The sequence below is a fragment of the Phocoena phocoena genome, chromosome 5, assembly GCF_963924675.1.
Source record: "Phocoena phocoena chromosome 5, mPhoPho1.1, whole genome shotgun sequence".
Lineage (NCBI taxonomy): Eukaryota > Metazoa > Chordata > Mammalia > Artiodactyla > Phocoenidae > Phocoena > Phocoena phocoena.
In genome coordinates, this window is record NC_089223.1 from 107,787,208 (window position 1) to 107,809,461 (window position 22,254).

A 22,254-nucleotide genomic window follows, 5' to 3' on the forward strand; every position below is an offset into this window, starting at 1 on the left:
TCCTCCTCCTCTTTTGTTGAAGGACACCTGGATAGTTTCCAGTTTGGGCATTAAACAAAAAATTTCTTCTGATCCTGGAACCTCTTTGTCCAAATAAAAAGTTTTGAGAATTGGATTTTGTTACTTTGGAGATTCTGCCTTCCACCGATATGTTTCAGGGTCCTTCCTCCCTTCATCTCCTCTCCAGAAAATCATAATACATTCAACTGGAGAAGAATGATATGGGTAATATTGAAGATGGGCAAGTTTATTTGTTCATCATACAAGTCCTAAAGGCTGAATATAGAAAACCAGTTAATATCCTGACCAGTCTCACAATCTAATTTTGGAAAGGGCAGGTAAAGCTGCAAGGAGTGAAAAAGTGAGACAATACGGCCAACCCATAGAATTAAAAGCATTGTCAGGGCCCGAAGGTAATTATTACAATTACAGCTTGTACTTATCGAGCCTGAGCTAAATGCCAGACATTGTGCTAATTACTCCATCCAGTCTTTACGCTTGTTGTAGGCACATTTGTTATCCCAATTTCATGTAGGGTACATGGACGCTCAGAGAGTACATAAGGAAGTACCTAACACTATATGTAGAAGACACTCAAAGGAGTATATATGAAGCAAATCATAGGAATTTAAAGGAAATGAAGGGATTAATTTTTAAATGGCTAGTGGAGTTGTGCCACTAAATAAATAATTAGCATTTCAACTTTCTCTTCTCATTAGCATTTTGCAAACTCTTCTTAAGCCATAAGCCCTCTCTGTTCATGCTCACTGACTCTGGATGGATATACTGTGTAGCATTCACCTCCCAGGGAATTACCAGCCAGCTGGACAATTGTAGTTTTACAAACAGAGTAATTTAACACCTCTCTCTTTTAACACCACTCTTTTTTTTTCTTTTTTAATTTTTTATGTATTTTTATTTTGGCTGCGTTGGGTCTTCGTTGCTGCGCGCGGGCTTTCTCTAGTTGCGGCAAGCGGGGGCTACTCTTTGTTGCGGTGAGCGGGCTTATTGTGGTGGCTTCTCTTGTTGCGGAGCACGGGCTCTAGACCTGCGGGCTTCTGTAGTTGTGGCATGCGGGTTCAGTAGTTATGGCTCACAGGCTTAGTTGCTCCGCGGCATGTGGGATCTTCCTGGACCAGAGCTGGGACCCGCGTTCCCTGTATTGGCAGGTGGATTCTTAACCACTGCGCCACCAGGGAAGCCCAACACCACTCTTGATAACAAAATAATAGTACAGATATTTTGGATATCTGTACTATTTGTACTGTTACCAACAATTCTGTTATCTGTACTGTTACCAACAATTCTGGCTGAAATCCATGTACAGCAAGAAGGATTCCAGTGAGAAAGCAAGTGGTTTAAAATTATCTTTGGGGATTCAATTTTAAAATGTTTTCCTTAATGCCCTTCTTGTCCTCCTTTCCCTCTCTCCCCAGCCCCAAGATCTTTTAGTATTCTCTTCCTTTACTGCTACTGATTATTATATTATTCATCTATTTAAAATAGGAAGGATGGAGCAGAAAGTATTCCTTTTTCTGGCAAGAAAGCCCTGAATATCATTTGGGGAAATTCATCCCTAAGAAGCACTGAATGAGCTATGTGGTTTTATGTTTAAAATAGTTTATCCATAGTATGTATTATGAACAATGTAGCTTTCTCTATTAGCTTGCAAGGGCTGCCATAACAAAGTACTACAGACTTATTTCCTCACAGTTCTGGAGGCTAGAACTCTTAAGATCAAGGTGTTGGTAGGGCTGATCTCTTCTGAGGACTCTCTCCCTGTCTTGTAGATGGCCATCTTCTCCCTGTATTTTCATGTTGGCTTCCCTCTGTGTCTGTCCATGTCCTAATCTCTTCTTCTTAAAAAGACACCAGTGATATTGGATTACAGTCCACTTATATGACCTCATTTTACTTTACCTCTTTAAAGACCCTATCTCCAAACAGTTTCATTCTGCGGTACTGGGGGTTAGGACTTCAACATATGAATTTTGGGGGAACACAACTCAGCCTATAATACTTCCTATCTGCATCACAGAGCTGTTAGCCTAAATAAGAGAATTACTTAGGAAAACAATGTGAATGTAATTATATCCTGTATAAGAGGGTGTCTGTTAAGGTCGTTAAATTAGTCACATGGTCAACTATTTTAAAATCATTTGTGAATTTAAGTTGCTTGTAAGGAAAGATGTTAGTGGCTACTATTTTGGAGAACAGGCTATGAAGAGAATCAGATGACATATTGAAGATCATCTGTGCAAACAAGTGGTAAAATTTTTTAAATTCTCTAAATTAAAAAAAATGAGAAAAGTAATCTAACAATGGTTACTTATAGAAGATAAGAGGTGTGTTTTTTGGGGAAGCTTAAAATAATTTATGAAGAGCATGGCAAAAATAGTATTAGAACAGAGTAGATGTGAAATAAAGAATAAAAAGGATCAGAAAATGGGAAACATTTGTTCATTATCATCAGTTACGTTGATTTATACGAGACTGGCCTTTTAGCAGACAGAAAATGGTCTAGTATCGACTATTCTGTGTCAACCTAACATAAAAGAAACCAGAGGATTTAGCCTGTAGAAGACAGAAAAGGGAAGTGCCTACGAGCCATAATTACGGAAAATTAAAGGACTTTGTATTGAAAGCATTACACAATTCTCACTTAAAATCTCAACCTCAGCATAGTTATAATGATACTGTGACCCACTCCTCACCCGATTGATTTTCTTTTTATATTATTAGCTACTTAAATCCTCCAAGCAAATTTCTGGATTAGGTCTTCGGCTTTACCCAGGCCACACGCTGAAACGGACGCTGAACTTACACTGTCCACACAAAAGGGATATTCCCGTGTATGGCAAGTTATAAGAGCTTTACTCCATCACCCCACCCACCCCACTATTCCCCCCCCCATCCTTTCTCCGGAGCGTTGGCCACCTACATCTACAAATTCTACACATTGCATTTCCATCATCCTGCTGTCAGTGGGTGGAGGAAAGGGTCATTTCTTCCTCCGAATCCCGATTTGGATAAAGCAGTACCCCTGTCTTTTTGCTACCAGGAGATAGGGCGGGGACCCCGCTCGCCCACCTCAGGGTAGAAGCGCTGGTGTTGAGGCTGAGTCGTACGAGGGGCCTGTTGACCTGGCACGGTTTAAGCACTCAACTGACAAACAACACAAGAAATCCGGTAACCAATCAGAGCGTAAGGGTTTGGTGCGAGCATCTTTTTTTTCAGGGGCGGTCACAGCCAAGTCTGACCCAGCGGAGGGGCGCGACCCGGATTGGGCGTCCAACTTCCAGACAGCTTGCCCAGCCTGGTCCGCGGACCGACACAGCCTGGTTGCGAGCGCGTCCCCGTTTCTTCTCGGGCGTCGCTGATTGGAGGGGCTGGGGAGGAAGCGGTGGGCGCAGCCAATCCGGAGCGGCCTCCGCCGCTCTCCTCCCCGCCCCCGGGCTTCCAGGGGAGTTGGCCTTGGGGCCGAGCACCGGTGTCTGCGTGTGCTCTCGTGAGGATAGCGGCAGGAGCCCGGGGCTGAGGACTCCGGCGCACAGGCCATGGCTTCCGCCGGGCTGCCCCAGGCTCCCGCTGAGGACTACCCCTGGCCTCTGCGCCTTCTGCACGCGCCCCCGGGGCTGCTGCGGCTGGACTCCACGGGCGGCGCGCTGCTGCTTCTCGTTCTCGCCGCGCTGCTGGGCTGGAGCTGGCTGTGGCGGCGCCCGAAGCGGGGCATCCCCCCCGGGCCCACTCCCTGGCCCGTGGTGGGCAACTTCGGCTTCGTGCTGCTGCCGCCTTTCCTCCGACGGAAGAGCTGGCCGTACCGGCGGGCAAGGACCGAAGAATTGAATACCTCGGGCCTGGGCGTGCAGTTGCTCCTGGCAGACATGGCCCGTGTGTACGGCAACATCTACAGCTTCTTCATCGGCCACTACCTGGTGGTGGTCCTCAACGACTTCCACAGCGTGCGCGAGGCGCTGGTGCAGCAGGCCGAGGTCTTCAGCGACCGCCCGCGGATGCCGCTCAACTACATCCTGACCAAGGGGAAGGGTGAGCTGGGCCGCGGCCGCGGGAGCCTTGGGGGTCAGGGGTCACGGGCCGTGTGAGCGCGCGGATGGGGCTGCAGGTGCGCCGGAGCTGGGGGGTTCTGTGCCCCCTGCGGCCGCGCGCACCCAACCTGCCTCACACCTGCACCCAGCGCGGGAGGGGGAGGGCGGCGCTGCCTCCCACTCCCGGTGCCTTTGAGATCCCCTGCAGCTGTGATAGGTTCCATCTTTCCAGGAGTATTCGCTCCTTCCCAGAATAAGGCCTCACTCTTCAGGCTGTTCCCGACGAGAAAATTCGGCCGTGTTAGAAAGAGAGAGGGATATTTACACCTTTTGCGTTTTGGGTGCAAGAGTTTAAGATTATTTCCCCATAAGATAGGAAGTCCAGAAAACACGATAGAAACTAATTGGCAAACCTAATGTACAATAGGTTTATAGTTTCTGTGATTCCTGCTTATGGAAGGCTAAGTTGGGCAGTTTTGAGCATTGGTAAACATGTTATCCGCTGCAATAGAATATCACATTTGCCCTTTTGCCCTTTTTGTTTATCAGTGTTCCCCTTTGTCTTATTGGCCGGCACAGGTCCCAGACTGTGTTTCCGTCTGTGTCAATCCTACCCTTCGGTCAGGTGTTAATTTTTTTTTTTTTTTTACATCTTTATTGGAGTATAATTGCTTTACAACGGTGTGTTAGTTTCTGCTTTATAACAAAGTGAATCAGTTATACACATACACATGTTCCCTTATCTCTTCCCTCTTGCGTCTCCCTCCCTCCCACCCTCCCTATCCCACCCCTCTAGGTGGTCACAAAGCACCGAGCTGATCTCCCTGTGCTATGCGGCTGCTTCCCACTAGCTATCTACTTTACGTTTGGTAGCGTATATATGTCCATGCCACTCTCACACTTTGTCACAGCTTACCCTTCCCCCTCCCCATATCCTCAAGTCCATTCTCTAGTAGGTCTGTGTCTTTATTCCCGTCTTACCCCTAGGTTCTTCATGACTTTTTTTTTTTCTTAAATTCCATATATATGTGTTAGCATACGGTATTTGTCTTTCTCTTTCTGACTTACTTCACTCTGTATGACAGACTCTAAATGTCTTTCCCTCAGGGAGTTTTTTTCCTCACTTCCGTTCCAGGTAAGTTAGTCTCCCTTGTTAGAACCAGTTTCATTGCACAAGTACTTCTCCTTCACTGCACTTATCAATATTGAGGCTTCATAATTCTGTAACCTTGGCCTGAATGTGAGTCTTCACCACTAGACTGACATCTAGGAAGACAGAGTTATTCCTTGTCCTGCCTGGCACATATAGGAGTCAATAACTATTTATTAAGTAAATGAACTACTACTTCCTTTTCCTGGCATGTGGTATAAAGAGATCCAGGCTTTTCAGAATCTGATGAAGCCAGAATAATGATGATCTTAATATTCTAAATGTCCCACTGAAAAATAAATCATACATGTCACAGTTCATACCTTACTCTCTCCATGTCTTTACACCTGCTTCTTCTACCTGGAATTCTCTTACGTTCTCATGGCTGCCTGGAGAACTCCCACCTGCTTTTCTTTCCCTCTCTCTTTTAAAAAAATAATGGTGAAATACAAATAACATAAAATTTACCATCTTAATCATTTTTAAGTGTACAGTTTAGTGGCATTAAGTCATTCACATTGTTGTGAAACCATCACCACTGTCTCCAGAACTCTTTTCATCTTGCAGAACTGAAAGTTTATACCCATTAAACAAACACTAAAAACCCATTAAACATTTAAAAACGCTCTAACCCCTGGCAACCACCATTCTGTTTTCCGTCTCTGTGAATTTGACTATCCTAGGTACTTTATACAAGTGGAATCATACAATATTTATCCTTTTGTGACTGACGTATTTCACTTAGTATAATGTTTTAAGGTTCACCCATATTGTGGCATGTGTGAGAATTGCTTTCCTTTTTAAGACTGAATACTATTCCATTGAATGTATGTACCACATTTTGTTTATCCATTCGTCCCCTGATGGATACTTGCATGCTTCCATCTTTAGACTATTGTGAAAACTGCTGCTGTGAACATGGTATGTCTACAAATACCTGTTGAAGTCCTTGCTTTCAGTTCTTATGGGTGCAAATCCAGAAGTGGAATTGCTTGATCATACTTTATGTTTAATATTTTTGAGTAACTGCCATACCATTTTCCATAGCAGCTGCACCATTTTACATTCCTGCCAGCAACAGCCAATGTTTCAGTTTCTCCACATCCTCACCAACACTTGTGTTGTATTTTTTCATACCTGCTTAAATGTCACCTCTCTGAGAATGTGTTCTGTGACCTATTTCTCTATCCTCCCAGGTACAGGTGAGCTACTCTTTTCTCTGTGATACCACTGTTTTCGTTTAAACCCTCATCGCATTCCCTAGCAGTCAGTAAGTCTTGTCAGCCTGCTGCAGATATATCCATGTTCTGTATCCATTCACTTCTCTCCATTTCCATCTCATCCAAGCTACCATCGTTTTTCATTTCTTACTCCAGAAGCCTCTTAACTAGCCTGCTTGCTTCTGCTCTGATCTTTTATCCATACAGCAGCCAAAGGGATTTCTTTAAAAAAAAAAAAAAAAAAATGTGAATCAGAACAAATCATGTCGCTTCCCCCACTGAAACCAGTTGTTTCCGACTCCATACTAGACCTACTGTGCCCCAAAGGATCTGGCCTCTGCCTGCCTTTCTCACTTTATCTCTTTCCACTCTCGCTTTATTGTACATTTCAAGTACAGTGTCTGCTCTGGACACACTAAGCTGATTCCTGGAAGGTTGGTGACTGCCTCAGGCTACTGGGTTTTGTCGTCCTTAGGCCTGGGATAACTTAAAAAATTTTTTTTAAAATATTTATTTGGTTGCACTGGGTCTTAGTTGCGGCAGGCGGGCTCCTTAGTTGTGGCACGCATGTGGGATCTTGTTCCCTGACCAGGGATCGAACCCGGGCCCCCTGCATTGGGAGCTCGGAGTCCTATCCACTGCACCACTGGGGAAGTCCCCTGGGATAACTTTTTACTTGGTTTATTCCTTATCATCTCTCAGGCCAATTGTCACCTTTCACTACTATTTTAGACACTGCCCAATATCACAGCTTATTTTATCTCATTTATATTTCACTAACCTCATTCATTAAAAACTTTGAAAGCATTTAGCCTATTACCAACCCCACTTACCATTGGAATGTGAACTCTGTGAGGGCAAAGATCTGGCTCATCTTGTTAACCACTGTATGCCTTCTAATCGGCACAGAGCAGGTAATCAAGAAATGAATGAATGCATGCATACATCTGTTGATACATACATACATCTAACATCTGTTGATGCACTTACCACATTATATTGGCACTTTTGTTGCTCATCTGTCTTTTCCTCCTGATTTTTAAAGGTAGGAATTAGATTTTCTTCTTCGAGGTCCTTCTTGGTGGGTGTATAGTTTGGTTAAGAATCTATAAGGCAGTTTCTAAGTATTAGTTGGATCACAGTTTATTATTGGATCCCTCCTTATTTTGTAAAGTCCTGGGAGCCTGGGGTAATCTGGTGCTTCAGCATCCCAACTAAAGCATTAATTCCTCCAAGAGACAGGACTTTTTAGGTGATGCTGCTCTTGTATTCTGGTGGATGTGTGTTGGACGAATGTGCTGTGAGAAATTTATGTTGCTGGTGAAAATGATTGACAGGAGAAAGTAAAGCAAGAACCATATGTCACGAGGAAAATGCTTGTCGATTTAACTTGGAATAAAGAACAGGCCATCTGAATAGGAAAATGTAGATAGTCAAGGAATCTTTTAATGGAATTGTTTCAAGGGTGAAAAATAAAAGGGGAGAATGTGAGTTTATTTCAAGATGCCCGTCGAAGGATGAAGAAGCAGATGAGTTCTGGGTAGCCGTCATAGATCAAGAATTGGATGGCATAGTCATCCTGAAGAAGATAGGCCACAGGAGTGAAAGGCTGAGCGGCTCAGCTCAGCAAGATTTGAGGAGTGCCCGAGCCACCTTCAGTGCTGTTTCCAGTGGCAAGATTGTAAAATGCAGAAGTTGTCCAGAAGCAGGATGCGTAGACTCTAAGAGAAAGAAAAGTGATATTAAGAATTAGAGGCCAATAACGTTATTAAATGTTTATATTTATTTTTATAAGATATTTGTAAAAGAGTTTTGCTGCTAAAGTTGATGAGACTCGAAGAGAAGGAATATTTCATGAACAGTGATGTGCTGGAAGTAGTTCACTTAACACATTGCCATCAAGTTCTAGAATGTAGGGAGGTTATTTATTATATTTGAGTTTTTCAAATTATCATGCTTGTACAAGTTGATGTTCTTTTTAAGCATGAAAATTATAGTAAGGTGGATAGGCCAGAAAGATGTTCTACGTTAGGTATGCCCATCATACTTATTCATCCATCTGATTCTGTTCCTGAGCAGGAAATAAAGTTACAAAGTCAGATTAAGAGGTACAAACTACTAAGTATAAAATAAATAAGCTACAAGGGTATGTTGTACATCACAAGGAATATAGCCAATGTTTTATAATAACATTAAGTGGAGTATAATCTAAAAATTTTGAAACACTGTCTTATATGCCTGAAACTAATATAATATTGTAAATTAACTATACTTCAATAAAAAAACATACAGTCAGAGCCAAGGCTACCAAAAGAGTACTTTAAGTGTGGTCTGTTTCTTCTCAAAGGTTTATGCACATCACATTTTTATTATAAAATATTTCAAATATAAAGTTCAGAGAGTAATAGAAACTCATTCATCACTGTTCACATTTGCTTCAGATTCATAAACAGTGCATAACTTCATTTGGTATGTTTTTTAAAACCTTACATATGTCATATATTTATAAAGTATCTTTCTACCTCTAGCTTTTGTAATTTATCTATTTCCCTGTTGATAGAAATTAGATTACTTCTAATTTTGAGAGATTTTGAGAGACTTGGAGCAAGAGTCAAAGGAAATTGCAAGACATGAAAATGGGAGGCAAAAGGAAATTTTGAAGAACTTTAGAAGTACAGGATAGACCAGTCAGGACTGACTACCTTGAAGGGGTACAAGATACAAAATGAAATTAGGAAATAAAGAAAGAAAGTGAAAGTTCATTTGAGCAATTTGAAAATAAATGAGGAAAACGAGATAACTGAATCTTGTAGTAAATGCAGTAAAGTACATATTTTAGATAGTTACGTGCTCATTTCAAGAAGGCCTGAATTCCCACTAAGAGGGACACTTATATGACCCTATGGAAGGAAAGGGCAAATATAATCAGTGGATAACACTTTCTCTGCTTCAAGAGAAAGAAAACGTATGTGTGATTAATGTAGAATTGCATCAAATTTAATGTATTTTAACTATTTTTATTTTAGTAATATATGTTGCTTATTGTAAAACATAAAACATGGAACAGGAGTAAAAGAATTCTTTTAAAAAATAATTGAAAATCATCTGTGATCAGTGTTATTTTGAGATAGCCACTATTAACATTTTCATGTATCACCTTTGTTTTAGTCTATTTGAGCTGCTGCTGTAACAGAGTTCCATGGGCTAGGTGGCTTATAAACAACCGAATTTATTTCTGGAGTCTGAGAGTTCAAGATCAAGGTGCCAGCTGATTGGTGTCTGTTGAGGGCCAGCTTCCTGACTCACAGACAACTGTGTGTAACCTCACAAGGTGAAGGGAGCAAGGGAGATCTCTGGGGCCTCTTTTATAAAGGCACTAATCCCATTCATGAGGGCTCCATCCTCATGACCTAATCACATCCCAAAGATTACTTTCCAATACCATCACACTGGGCATTAGGATTTAACATATGAATTCTGAAGGGACACATTCAATCTGTGGCAGCCTTCTAGTATTTTTTTTTCTATATGTACAGGTATTTTAAAAAATATATTTGCTTCCTTGAAATGGAAACATATTCTTCACACTCTTTAAAATTATTTTTATCACTTAAAGTATTATGAATATTTTTCCATATTATTGAATTTTCTACAAAGTTCTTAAAAACTGTACAATATTCCTTTGTGAGAATGTATCATAGTCAATTTAGCCTATCCTTTGTTTGGTTTGAGGTAGATGTTTGTTTCAGCCGTCTAGCACCTAGTCCTCTGACAAGAGCACTCCCTTCTTCTGAGTAACTCTGGCTCCACCACCCTTTTGTATCCATTAACTGTGGCTGGAATGGGAGATGCCATATCTTTACATGAATTCCCGTCTCTGACCACAGTGATTAGTCAGGGGATAGACCCCTGATCAAAGGTGATTTGAGCAGAATATCTCACCTCTTTGTGATGGTAGTGAGTCTGTGGGCTGGACACAACTCAAAAGTTCATAGCTACAGATCGATCCCCACATAGTTTTGGGGTAAGAATTGATACTTGTGGCATAGTTTGGAAACCTCAAGCCAAATAATAAATGTAAAGTATTCCAAATTGGTATCACCATGGAATACCTGACTGAAACATCTGAGTCTTTCCCCAGCGTTTTTCAGGTTAGAACTAGAGAATAGAGGGCTTTAGAGGGCTTTTATCTCCCGTGGTGAAAATGGGAGAATGGGCATCTCAAGATAGCTCCCAGTTCTTGGAAAAGCTGGTTCACAGTAGGAAAGAATGAAGTCAGTCAGGAAGAAAGAAGTGAAAAATAGGTGCAGAGAGGAGTTCAGTGGCATTTAGTCTTCTCGAAGGTGGTAACACCCAGCTCTTCCTGCTTTTTGGTTTCATCCACAGCCTAACTGGCCTTTTTGCCAGACTAGCTTGAGGGTATGTTTTTGTCATTCCCAAACAATAGTCCTGGTTTTTGCTTTGGAGCCATGTTTAATTTTCAGTGTTATTATCCTCCTTGAGATGAAGTCTTTGTATACATCCATTGTATACATTCAGGGCTAAGAATGGAGATGTCAGCAACTACAGGGTATGCCTGAACCTCTTCCAAACACTCTAAGACTCTAGGCCAGCGGTCCCCAACCTTTTTGGCACCAGGGACCAGTTTCGTGGAAGACAGTTTTTCCACAGATGGGGGGGTGGATGGTTTCAGGATGATTCAAGCACATTACATTTATTGTGCCCTTTATTTCTATTATTACTACATTCTAATATATAATGAAATAATTATACAACTCACCAGGAGTCAGAGCTCAGGCGGTAATGCGAGCGATGGGGAGCGGCTGTAAATACAGGTGAAGCTTTGCTCACTCACCCACCACTCACCTCCTGCTGTGCGGCCCGCTTCCTAACAGGCCACGGACCGATATCGGTCCGTGGCCCGGGGGTTGGGGACCCCTGCTTTAAGCCATTCTGGCTTCATGACATGGATATTTTGTAACGTTTGAAACCCTGAGGCCATTAATTCTGTCCCTGCCTCTCATCCCTGGCATTCTCAGGCACTGTCTCCTTGGTCAAGTCTTATCTTGCACTTCATACCTGTCAGATTGTTGTCAAATACCTAATGCCCAGATACTAGTCTCTTTTGAGAAGCCTCCCTCCATTTCCTTGCCTTACCTAAACCTGAATTTTTCCCTGAAGATAATTCAGCCCTCTTGAAATACTGTACCCTCTTTAACTTCCCCCAAGTTCTTTATTTTTCTAAAATGTGCCTTCATACACATCCTTATTTACAAATGAAGTATCGCTCAGATGTCCTCTCTGAGAAGTACTGCTTTCCCTCAGCTGACATGGTGCTTTTTCCTTTGTCTACATTGCAACTTCAATACACCTTCAACATACAACATTTAATACAATGAATTCCAACAATGCAACATTCAATATAGTCCAACATAAAAACATTCGATACTGTACATCCCAACAGTGCAACTTCAGTACAGTCCAACATAATTCAATACCATATAGTCCAACAATGCAGCATTCAATACCATGCATTCCAACTGTGCAACTTTAGTGCAATCCACCATACAACATTCAATACAATATGCAACTTCAATACAGTCTAACATACAACAGTGTATTACGAGTTGTTGGTTTATCCAGCTCCTCACAAAACTGGAAGCATCTTGAGAACAAAGACTGTGTCTTTTAAATCTGTATGCCCTTAGTATCTGGCATGTAGGGGACTGTAAGTAAATATTGAAAAAACTAATAGAGGGCATTTATTTCTAAATTTGAGTGTACCTAACAATGTTGTCTAGCATACATATGTACCTAACAATGTAGATATATACAATTTTTAATACATTTTAATTTTGTATATTTATATATCTTAATTTTAAAATATTTTATATATTATGTATAAATATCTATATAGCCATGATATATATCTACAAGTAACAAAAACTTACAGAACTGAAAAAAGGAATTGACAAATGCACCATTAGTGCAAATTATTTTAACGTAAGTATTTGAATAGTTGATAGATCAGGCCGATAAAACTTTGGCAGGGATAAAGAAGATTTGATTCTGACAGTTACGTAGCTTTCTCTGTTGGAAAGAGGGCCTTATACCCAACAATTGCTTATATAAAAATTCTTCTCAATTTTATTTGGAAATTTTATTAAAATTGATCACATACTAGACTAAAAAGCTAGCCTCATCAATGTCAAAAATCATCATACTTCCCTGGTGGCGCAGTGGTTGAGAGTCTGCCTGCCGATGCAGGGGACACGGGTTCATGCCCCGGTCCGGGAAGATCCCACATGCCGCGGAGCGGCTGGACCCGTGAGCCATGGCCGCTGAGCCTACACGTCCGGAGCCTGTGCTCCACAACGGGAGAGGCCACAACAGTGAGAGGCCCGCGTACCGCAAAAAAACAAAAACAAAAACAAACAAAAATCATCATAAGCCAAATTGATCTAGGTGGCAAAAGAGAATCATAATAGAAAAAAATGTTTATACTTTTTTTTAAAAAGATTTATTTTATTATTTATTTATTTTATTTATTTTTGGCCGTGTTGGTTCTTAGTTGCGGTATGAGGGCTCTTCGTTGCGGCGTGTGGGCTTCCCTCTAGTCCTGGCGTGCAGGTTTTCTCTCTCTAGTTGTAGTGTACAGGCTCCAGGGCACATGGGCTCTGTAGTTGTGGCACGAGGGTTCCGGAGCGCGTGGGCTCTGTAGTTTGCAGCACGCAGGCTTTCTGAGGCGTGCGAGCTCAGTAGTCATGGCGCACATGCTGCATGCTTAGTTGCCCCGCGGCATGTGGGATCTTAGTTCCCTAACCAGGAATCGAACCAGCGTCCCCTGCATTGTAAGGTGGATTCTTTACCACTGGACCACCAGGGAAGTCCCCAAATTTTTATACTTTAAATGCATTGAAAAGACATGCACACAATACTGGTGGACTGCAGCTAAAGTGCTACCCAAAGGCAATTGTACAGCCTTAACTATCCTTTATTAGGATAAAGTTCTGAAAATTAGTTAGATAGCTAATTTTATATATCTGAAAAAGAACAAAAGAATAAAGGTAAGGAAAAAAGAAGAACATGCCATTATAATTATAGACAAATTCTTCCAGAGAGAAAGAATACACCATGGCTCATTTTAAGAGGTGAGTATATCCAGACAAATACATTATGAGAAAGGAAATTTATAGTCCATTTTCATGTATGAATATGAATTTTTAAAAACTTAACATATTAGGAGACCAAATCCAACAATGTCTTTTAAAAAGCATAAAAATGTCATAACCAAAGTTGGATTTATTCTTGGATTGCAGGTAAGTCCAATTATAAAGAAGACAATTTTCAAATTAATCTGTAAGTTAAATGCAATTCCCATCAAAATCTCAAAGGTGCTTTTTAAAAAATAGAACTTGACAAGCTGATTAAAGTTTGATAAATATGAGTAAACAGCCAAGAGTAATCAAAAAACAATTTTGGAAAAGAACAGGGTGGTGGCGGTGGGGACTTCCCTAGTAAATATTAAGACTTACTATAAAGTCTATTTAGATCTTATTATAGAGTAACAATAGTTAAGACAGTGTGCTTTAAGCACAGTCATAAATAAATACACCAGTGTACAATATAGCAGACTAGAAAACCAATAACCTGAACTGCCTGTGTACAGCAAATGTTGTAGATCAGTAGAGAAAAGGAGAGGCTGTTTCATAAATGGTGCTTGAACAATAGGTTATCAAAATAGGGAGAAAAGTGGATTCCTTCTTCACAATAAGTAGGAATACCTAACATAAATACAAATTCCAGGTAGGTTATAGAGACTTAAATGTGAAAAAGCAAAATTTTACAAGAGAGTAGAGAATGTATTTATAAACCTGTGGTAGGAAAAGATTTCTAAAATAAGACATGCAGCACAAATCACTAAGAAAAAGATTGAGAAATGGAACTACCTTTAAAACATGTTTATCAAGTAATAGCATTAAAACATGAAAAAGCAATTCATGTACATGATGGGAGACAATGTCTGCTATGCACGTAGAATATATAAGAAGAAGAAAATTGCACAGTTATTAAGTACAAATCACAGAATAGGAAACCTGGCCAGTAACCATATGAGAAGCTGCTCCAACCCACTGTAACAATCAGGGAAATGCACATAAAAATCAGATGAGATGCATTTCAGCCCTCTGATTGGCAAAAATAAAACGTTGATGACTGCAAAGTGATGGTAACTATTTGACAAGAGATCATTCATGTACTTCTGGTGTACTCTCCACTTTGGAGAAGAATTTGATAATGTCTAGTCCCATTGAAGGTGTACATATTTTATGACGCATCGATGCACTCTTAGCAATGTCTTCAAAATTCTGATGGAGGGGAAAATGTACAATAAATACATTTTCGAAAAATGTTTAGAAATTTGCCTCTGATGCGTCCTTTCCCAGGAACCTGTTAGAGGATGGCCTTCAGCAAAATACAGGAGTGAAATAAGGTAAAGACATAGAATCCAGGAAATGAATTCAATACAGGAGGGTCCAAAAAATTTTCTAAATGATGTCAAATGGAAGTCACAAAACACCTGAACAAAGGGCCTAGAAAGCAACATCAGATTTGAGCAGATGTGTGGAATATTCGAGGCAGGAAAATGGAAGTGACAAGTCATCCAATACATTAGACCACGTGGATATTTCTATCGAGAGTCATTTTATATAGGTATCAAAGATTGTGAGAAAACATAACCACTGAGAGAGGTCTTTATTTCATTCTCAGCTGTATTCACAGCATCCCAGTGTCTAGCACATAGTAGGCATTCAGAAATATTTGTTAAATGAATGAAGCATGTCCTTGAAGGTAGCAGGAATGAAGTGGATGAAAAATGGAAGGAGGAGAGCTGGCTGAAACAATAAAGCACACCATGGAAAAGAGAATGAAGTAGTGACAGGAAACAAGGAAAATTTGAGAACAATCTGATACAACATCTGGGAGCAATTCTTTTGGGTTTGATGGTGGAAGATGTATAACATAAGTGAGAATCAAATAAGATGTAGTTGTGAATGCCCTTGAGTTCAGATGTTTTAAAATTAGGGCTGTTTGCAACTACAGACATTTTAGATTACCTGCCAGTTATTTGATCCAAACTTTGATGGCCAATGGGCTGTTGATTTATTCAGTTCATATTTAACAATCTCCTCCTTTGTACACAGCACTATGTCAGAAGTTTGGATTTTAATGATGAGCAAAATCAGATATTGTCCCTGCCCTCATGTGCAATCTGTTAACCATGCTTATCCTTCTGTTCACATTTATCTAGCCTGAAATATTTTCTTAGTCTGTATTCACTCTTATGAAAATAAGGTTTTGAAATTTACACTAACTCTAGAAATGGAAACTCATTTCATTTCACCAGGAGTTAGTATATATAATAATAAGCTTTATAGAAAATTTTCCTAATCAAATTGGATATGACTTTTGTTATTATAAACATACACTATCTTGATAACTAAATTTTGCTAGTCATTCTTGGCTGGTGATCTTTATCTGTTCGTATATGAACTTTGCACAAGTGACTTGAGAAATACAAATACCCTTCATGGTTGGTCCTGTTGAGTATTAATTATCAAGCATTGCTCTTTCTTACCTTCTTTCCTTGGTGTCCTTTTGCAGGGATTGTATTCGCACATTATGGTCCAGTCTGGAGACAACAGAGGAAGTTCTCTCATTCAACTCTTCGTCATTTTGGCTTGGGAAAGCTTAGCTTGGAGCCCAAGATTATTGAGGAGTTCAAATATGTGAAAGAGGAAATGCAAAAGAATGGAGAAGTCCTCTTCAATCCTTTCCCCATTGTCAACAACGCGGTCTCTAACATAATTTGCTCTTTGTGCTTTGGCCAACGGTTTGATTACACCAATAGTGAGTTTAAGAAAATGCTTAATTTTATGTCACGAGCGTTAGAAATCTGTCTGAACACCCAGCTCCTCTTGGTCAACATATGCTCGTGGCTTTATTACCTTCCCTTTGGACCATTTAAGGAATTAAGACAGATTGAAAAGGATTTAACTATTTTCCTTAAAAAAATCATCGAAGACCATCGAGAGTCTCTGGATGTAGAGAACCCTCAGGACTTCATAGACATGTATCTTCTCCATGTGGAGGAGGAGAGGAAAAATAATAGCGATAGTAGTTTTGATGAAGATTACTTATTTTATATCATTGGCGATCTCTTCATTGCTGGCACTGATACCACAACTAACTCTTTGCTTTGGTGCCTCCTGTATATGTCACTGAACCCCGACATACAAGGTAATAAACAGATGTTTCCTTTATTCGTGGCAAAACCAGGATATATTTTTTTCCATTTCCATTTAAATCAGCAACCTTTGTGATCCTGTGGCTCCTGTCAGTAAGCAATGTCTTCAGGCTGGAAAACAAAATGGAAATACTTGCATCTCATAGGGAATGGGTAAGGTGTTAACAACGAAGCTCCAAGTTTCTAGACAGTGGCACTAAGATCACAGCTTGCTTGAATCTGCTTTAAATCTCTACAGGTCTGATTCTGTGTGAAATCTATGATGAAGAAAGAACTTTAGAGAAGACTATTTTAGAGTTGAAGAGAGTCATAGTGATCATCTGAACCCATTCATCTTTTTTGAAGATGAGACCAGAGGCCCAGAGAAGTTCTGTGATTTTCACAAGGTCACGGAGCTAGTTCCGCCACATCAATACCAATAGGTAGTGAATTTCAGTGGAAGTTCATAGTGGAAGGATACAGGAGAGAATAGTGTATTCATTTTCTGTTGCTCCTACAACAAATAACCACACAGTTAGTGACAACACAAATTTGTTACGTTACAGTTCTATACACTAGAAGTCTGACACACGTCTCTGTGAACCAAAATCAAGATGTTGGCAGGGCTGCGTTCTTTTCTGGAGGCTCTGGAGGAGAATTCATCTCCTTGCCATTTGCAGCTTCCTTGGCTCGTGGCCCCCTTGCTCCATCTTTGAAGCCAGCAATGTTGCATCTCTCTGACCATTCTTTCACAGTCATATCTCCCTCTGACTCCAAACTGGGAAAAGTTTCCAATTTTTTTTTTTTTTTTGGCTGCATCGGGTCTTCGTTGCTGTGCGCGGGCTTTCTCTAGGTGTGGTGAGCTGGGGCTACTCTTCGTTGCGGTGCGCGGGCTTCTCATTACGGTGGCTTCTCTTCTTGCGGAGCACAGGCTTTAGGCGCGGGCTCGGCAGTTGCTGTGCACAGGCTCTAAGGCGCGTGGGCTTCAGTAGTTGTGTCTTGCAGGCTCTAGAGCGCAGGCTCAGTAGTTGTGGTGCACAGGCTTAGTTGCTCTGCAGCATATGGAATCTTCCCGGACCAGGGCTCGAACCCATGTCCCCTGCATTGGCAGGCGGATTCTTAACCACTGTGCCACCAGGGAGGTCCCAGTTCTCCAATTTTAAAACCCATGTAATTAGGCTGGACACACCCAGAAAATCCAGCATAATCTCCCCATCACAAAGTCCTTAATTTAATCACATCTGCAAAGTCCCTTTTTACCAAATAAGGTAGCATATTCACATGTTCCAGGGGATTACGGCATGGACATCTTTGAGGGACCATTTCCTGCCTACTATAGATGGGATTGTGCCTACCTATATTCATTAACTATTGATGAGTAACAAATTATCCCAAAATTTAGCATCTTAAAACAACAACCAGGGCTTCCCTGGTGGCGCAGTGGTTGAGAGTCCGCCTGCCGATGCAGGGGACGCGGGTTCGTGCCCTGGTCCGGGAAGATCCCACATGCCGTGGAATGGCTGGGCCCGTGCGCCATGGCCGCTGAGCCTGTGCGTCCAGAGCCTGTGCTCCGCAACGGGAGAGGCCACAACAGTGAGAGGCCCGCATACAGCAAAAAAAAAAAAAAAAAAGACCCAACCATTTATTATTTCACATAGTTTCTGGGGATCAGGTATCCAGGAGCAGCTTAGCCTGGATGGTCTGGCTTAGGATTTCTCACGAAGTTGTAATCAAGATGTTGGCCTGGGGCTACAAACATCTATAGACTTGATTGGGACTGAAGGATCCACTTGCAAGATGACTCATCCACGTGGCGGCTGGCTGCAGGTCTTGCCACTTGGAACTTTCCGTAGGGCTGCTTTACTGGCAGCTGCCTTCCCCCAGAATGAATGACCCTAGAGAGTAAGTGGCCAAGACAAAAGCCATAGTGTCTTTTATAACCTAAGCTCAGAACAGTCATGCCATTGCTTCTCCTTTATTCTGTTAGTCACATAGACCAACTTGGAACAGAGTGGGAGGGGATGGCACGAAGTTGGGAACACCAAGAAGTGGGGGTCACTGGGGGTCATGTTGGGCTACCATACGTTGTCACAGGTAAAAGCTTAGAGTCAATCAGATGTTGATATGAGAGAATAATTCCGAGTGCTCATGAATCCAGAGTGCTTTCCCCTTTGCCACTCTGTCCTGCCGTCGTCCTTCAGAATCCCAGGCTGGTACAGGGTTCCTGGGACCAGCTGCCTCCACTGGAATATCTGATCAGTGTTTCACTTCACTGAGGCCAAGTCAGGCGTGTGCTGCCGACTTGTCAGCTGTGTGGATGTGGTGATGGGAAGAGTGTATGGGAGGGCAGTCTCTCCTGGCTTAGCTTTTGGATTATGCTTTCCTTTTTTTTTTTTCCTGTATAGAAAAGGTTCATGAAGAAATTGAAAGGGTCATTGGTGGTGACCGTGCCCCCTCCCTCACTGACAAGGCCCGGATGCCCTACACAGAAGCCACCATCATGGAGGTGCAGAGGCTGAGTGTGGTGGTGCCACTCTCCATCCCTCACATGACCTCAGAGAAAACAGGCAAGTCCAGGGCCTTCCTCCTTGCAACGCCCTCGAGGGAAGCCCGTCCCCCTTCATCCAGAGGACTTGAGGTGAGGTTGTGGCAAGGGTTTGTTGTCATGGATAATCAAATGACCAGAGGATGCTTCCGCCTCAGCTGTCCCTTATTTGCCCTACGGCTGGCGTTCCAGCCCCGCCTGTTTGGTAAATAGCTCTCTAGCCTTCAGAGCGTGCACACTTACACTGGTCAAATTTTGCTGCCGTTTAAGATGGCTGTACTGGCAGAGAAAAACTCCAGAATGAACAAAGGCCCCTCTCTGTCCTCCTGTTCTTGGAGGCCCGAAGAGCTAGCCTAATTATGAAATTAAGGAGCTTAACTGGGAATTATTCTACTTCATTTTTTGCGGTTCTGCAACTGAAGCACAAGTATTAAAGAATTAGAAGAGCCCATCTGATTCTGAAGGCATGTTTCAGCCTTTCACCTACAGTGTCCTGGCCATTTAGGCACTCAGACTCATTGTAAGCATCCCTCATAACAAGGAGTTTTCGTCCTCTGGAGATAGCCCGTGATGAAATGGGCTTAAATCTAGTTATAAGACAGTTGTAGGAGGCAATCACTTATAAATGACATTGGATCACTTAACAGTTTCTTTGGTGTAAATTAGATACAAGGTGTGTGCAGTATCCTTGGGGCATTGTTTAAAGTGCATGTGAACTTGTCAGCTGGTATGAACCAGCATTGACTTCCCTGTACATCCCTTTACCTTAGTTTACCTTCTTCATTGTATTGTGTGACATAAAAGCCTGGGAACTATAAAATTGTATACACGTATTAGGGATTTGCAATTCTTTGGGAAAGTTCACCTGAAATGCCCTATGATTTCCATTTTAATGTTTTCTTTTAATTGTAATGTTTTTATCATTTGATTTAATTGATTAACTCAACACCCATCAGAGCAACTCCTGTGCCCTGTCTCAGGCTGGGTCCTGGGAGGGTATGGAGAGGATACCAGTTGATAAGGTTTTGCCTCTGCCCTCAAGTACCTCAAAGTTTACTCTCAGCAGATTAAGAAGCTAGATATGTAACTAGTTTTTGTCTGTTTGTTTGTTTGTATTTTTAGAGAGTGTTGTTTACCAAGAGTTATTAGTAAAAGCGTGTTGAATAATACTGTGGTTTCGTTTTGTTTTGTTTTGTTTTAGTGCTCCAAGGGTATACCATTCCTAAAGGCACGATAATATTACCCAACTTGTGGTCAATACACAGAGACCCAGCCATTTGGGAGAAACCAAATGATTTCTACCCTAATCGATTTCTGGATGATCAAGGACAACTTATTAAAAAGGAAACATTTATTCCTTTTGGGATAGGTCAGTTAAACTTTTATTTTCTTAATGGCATAATTTTAAAAAGAAATAGAACCAAAAGAATCTTCTATTATTTCATGATACTCTTTTAAAAATGTTTCTTTCTTGGCAAGCTAATATAAGAGAGAAATAATTTAGATAATGCATCTCCCCTATGTTTATTTCAGATTTTAAAAACAAAGTGAAAGCAGTTGGTTTTAAATCTTTAAATATGACTAGAAATCTTCCTTTTTGAGTTGTCCAGGTGATTGTTTGAGTCCCAGGGAACTGTTAGAGTTAAGAGCAGCTTTTGACCTGCCTGAATGGTGGGTGAGAGGGTGGGCTCTCTAATCTCACCAGGCCCTCTTTTAGGTTCCTAGATTAGGGCATGTAGGCTTCTTTCTGTAGAAAAGGAATGCTTCAGAGATTCTTATTTGATATCTTTTCTCCTTAATCTTCCAGGTAAGAGCAAGGAAAGAGATAAGTGTGGAGGAGACAAGGTAGCCCACCTCATTGGCTCCGTCTCTAGTTCCTATCTAGGATGTGGATAGATTTTTATGAGTAGGAGTTAAAATGTGAACTTGGTATGCAAAAATTCTGATCAGCATAGACTCTGGGAAGCCACGGGGTATATGTGGCAATTTTATTTCAAAACTCTCTATGTCTGCCTTTAAAACACTCAATTTAGAAATTTCATAAATTTATCCCTTTTGAGGTAGGAAAAGGGCTGGTATTATAATCCTTACCTTTTTTCCTGGTCTCATTTTTAGGGAAGCGGGTATGTATGGGAGAGCAGCTGGCAAAGATGGAATTATTCCTGATGTTCGTGAGCCTAATGCAGAGTTTCACATTTGCTTTGCCTAAGGACTCGAAGCCGATCCTGACTGGGAAATATGGTCTAACTTTAGCCCCACATCCGTTTAATATAATCATTTCAAAGAGATAAAGAACATCTCCAGGAAGAGATGGTGCAGAGAATGTAAATACATGTCCTTCTAAACAGATTCTTCCTTCTGTAATTGACAGCGGATCCAGCAACTCTGCAGGTCTAGGTTAGGCTTGGATTAGAGAGAGATTGGAAAGAGGGTAGAGCACGTGGGACCTTTCATCTCGGAGGGTTTCTCAGAAGGAAACTTCAGCCATTTTAGTAATGCACGTGACTTGGGGGATGGCGACGAAAGTACTGGATTCGGAAGCAGGGGATCCGGATTTTATTCCCAGCAGCCTCCACCAATGAGCATTTCTTCTCATCCCTCAGTGCCTCAGTCATTCCACATGGAAAATGACGGTAACAAAATTTGACTTCTCTCTCTGTCTTGGCATGAATGATGGTCAAACGCTCCATCTTTTCTGACATCACCAAAGCACTGTTAAGCTCTGGAGAACAAATTCAGGAGGAGGAGGAAGACCTACCTGTTTAAGACCCATGACAACATGAAAGTGGTGTTCAGACTTGAATACTTCATCAGAGAAGGACGTGGGTTTAGGGGACAATGAATTAGAGCTTTTCTTATTTATTTATTTTTTTACTTAATTTCTTTTTGGCTGTGTTGTGTCTTCATCACTGTGTGGGCTTTCTCTAGTTGCGGTGAGCAGGGGCTACTCTTCATTGCCGTGCGTGGGCTCATTGCGGTGACTTCTCTTGTTGCGGGGCACAGGCTCT

At 41.5% G+C, this 22,254-nt stretch overlaps 1 protein-coding gene across 1 annotated transcript; it reads left to right on the forward strand.

Moving 5' to 3' along the window:
- Positions 1 to 3,557: 3,557 nt before the first annotated feature.
- Positions 3,558 to 21,537, forward strand: CYP2U1 (cytochrome P450 family 2 subfamily U member 1). The gene is made up of 5 exons (XM_065878218.1): positions 3,558 to 4,047; positions 16,080 to 16,715; positions 19,107 to 19,268; positions 20,448 to 20,615; positions 21,362 to 21,537. The coding sequence occupies exons 1-5, from the start codon at positions 3,558 to 3,560 to the stop codon at positions 21,535 to 21,537; spliced, it is 1,632 nt and encodes a 543-aa protein (XP_065734290.1).
- The last annotated feature ends 717 nt before the right edge of the window (positions 21,538 to 22,254 follow it).

What these genes read in the sequence shown, in the direction of transcription:
- CYP2U1 (XM_065878218.1), top strand. Translation starts at nt 3,558, where the DNA reads ATGGCTTCCGCCGGGCTGCCCCAGGCTCCCGCTGAGGACTACCCCTGG. An exon ending in ACTGAACCCCGACATACAAG is followed by an intron (nt 16,716 to 19,106) that starts GTAATAAACAGA and finishes TTTCCTGTATAG; the next exon opens with AAAAGGTTCATGAAGAAATT. An exon ending in CATGACCTCAGAGAAAACAG is followed by an intron (nt 19,269 to 20,447) that starts GCAAGTCCAGGG and finishes GTTTTGTTTTAG; the next exon opens with TGCTCCAAGGGTATACCATT.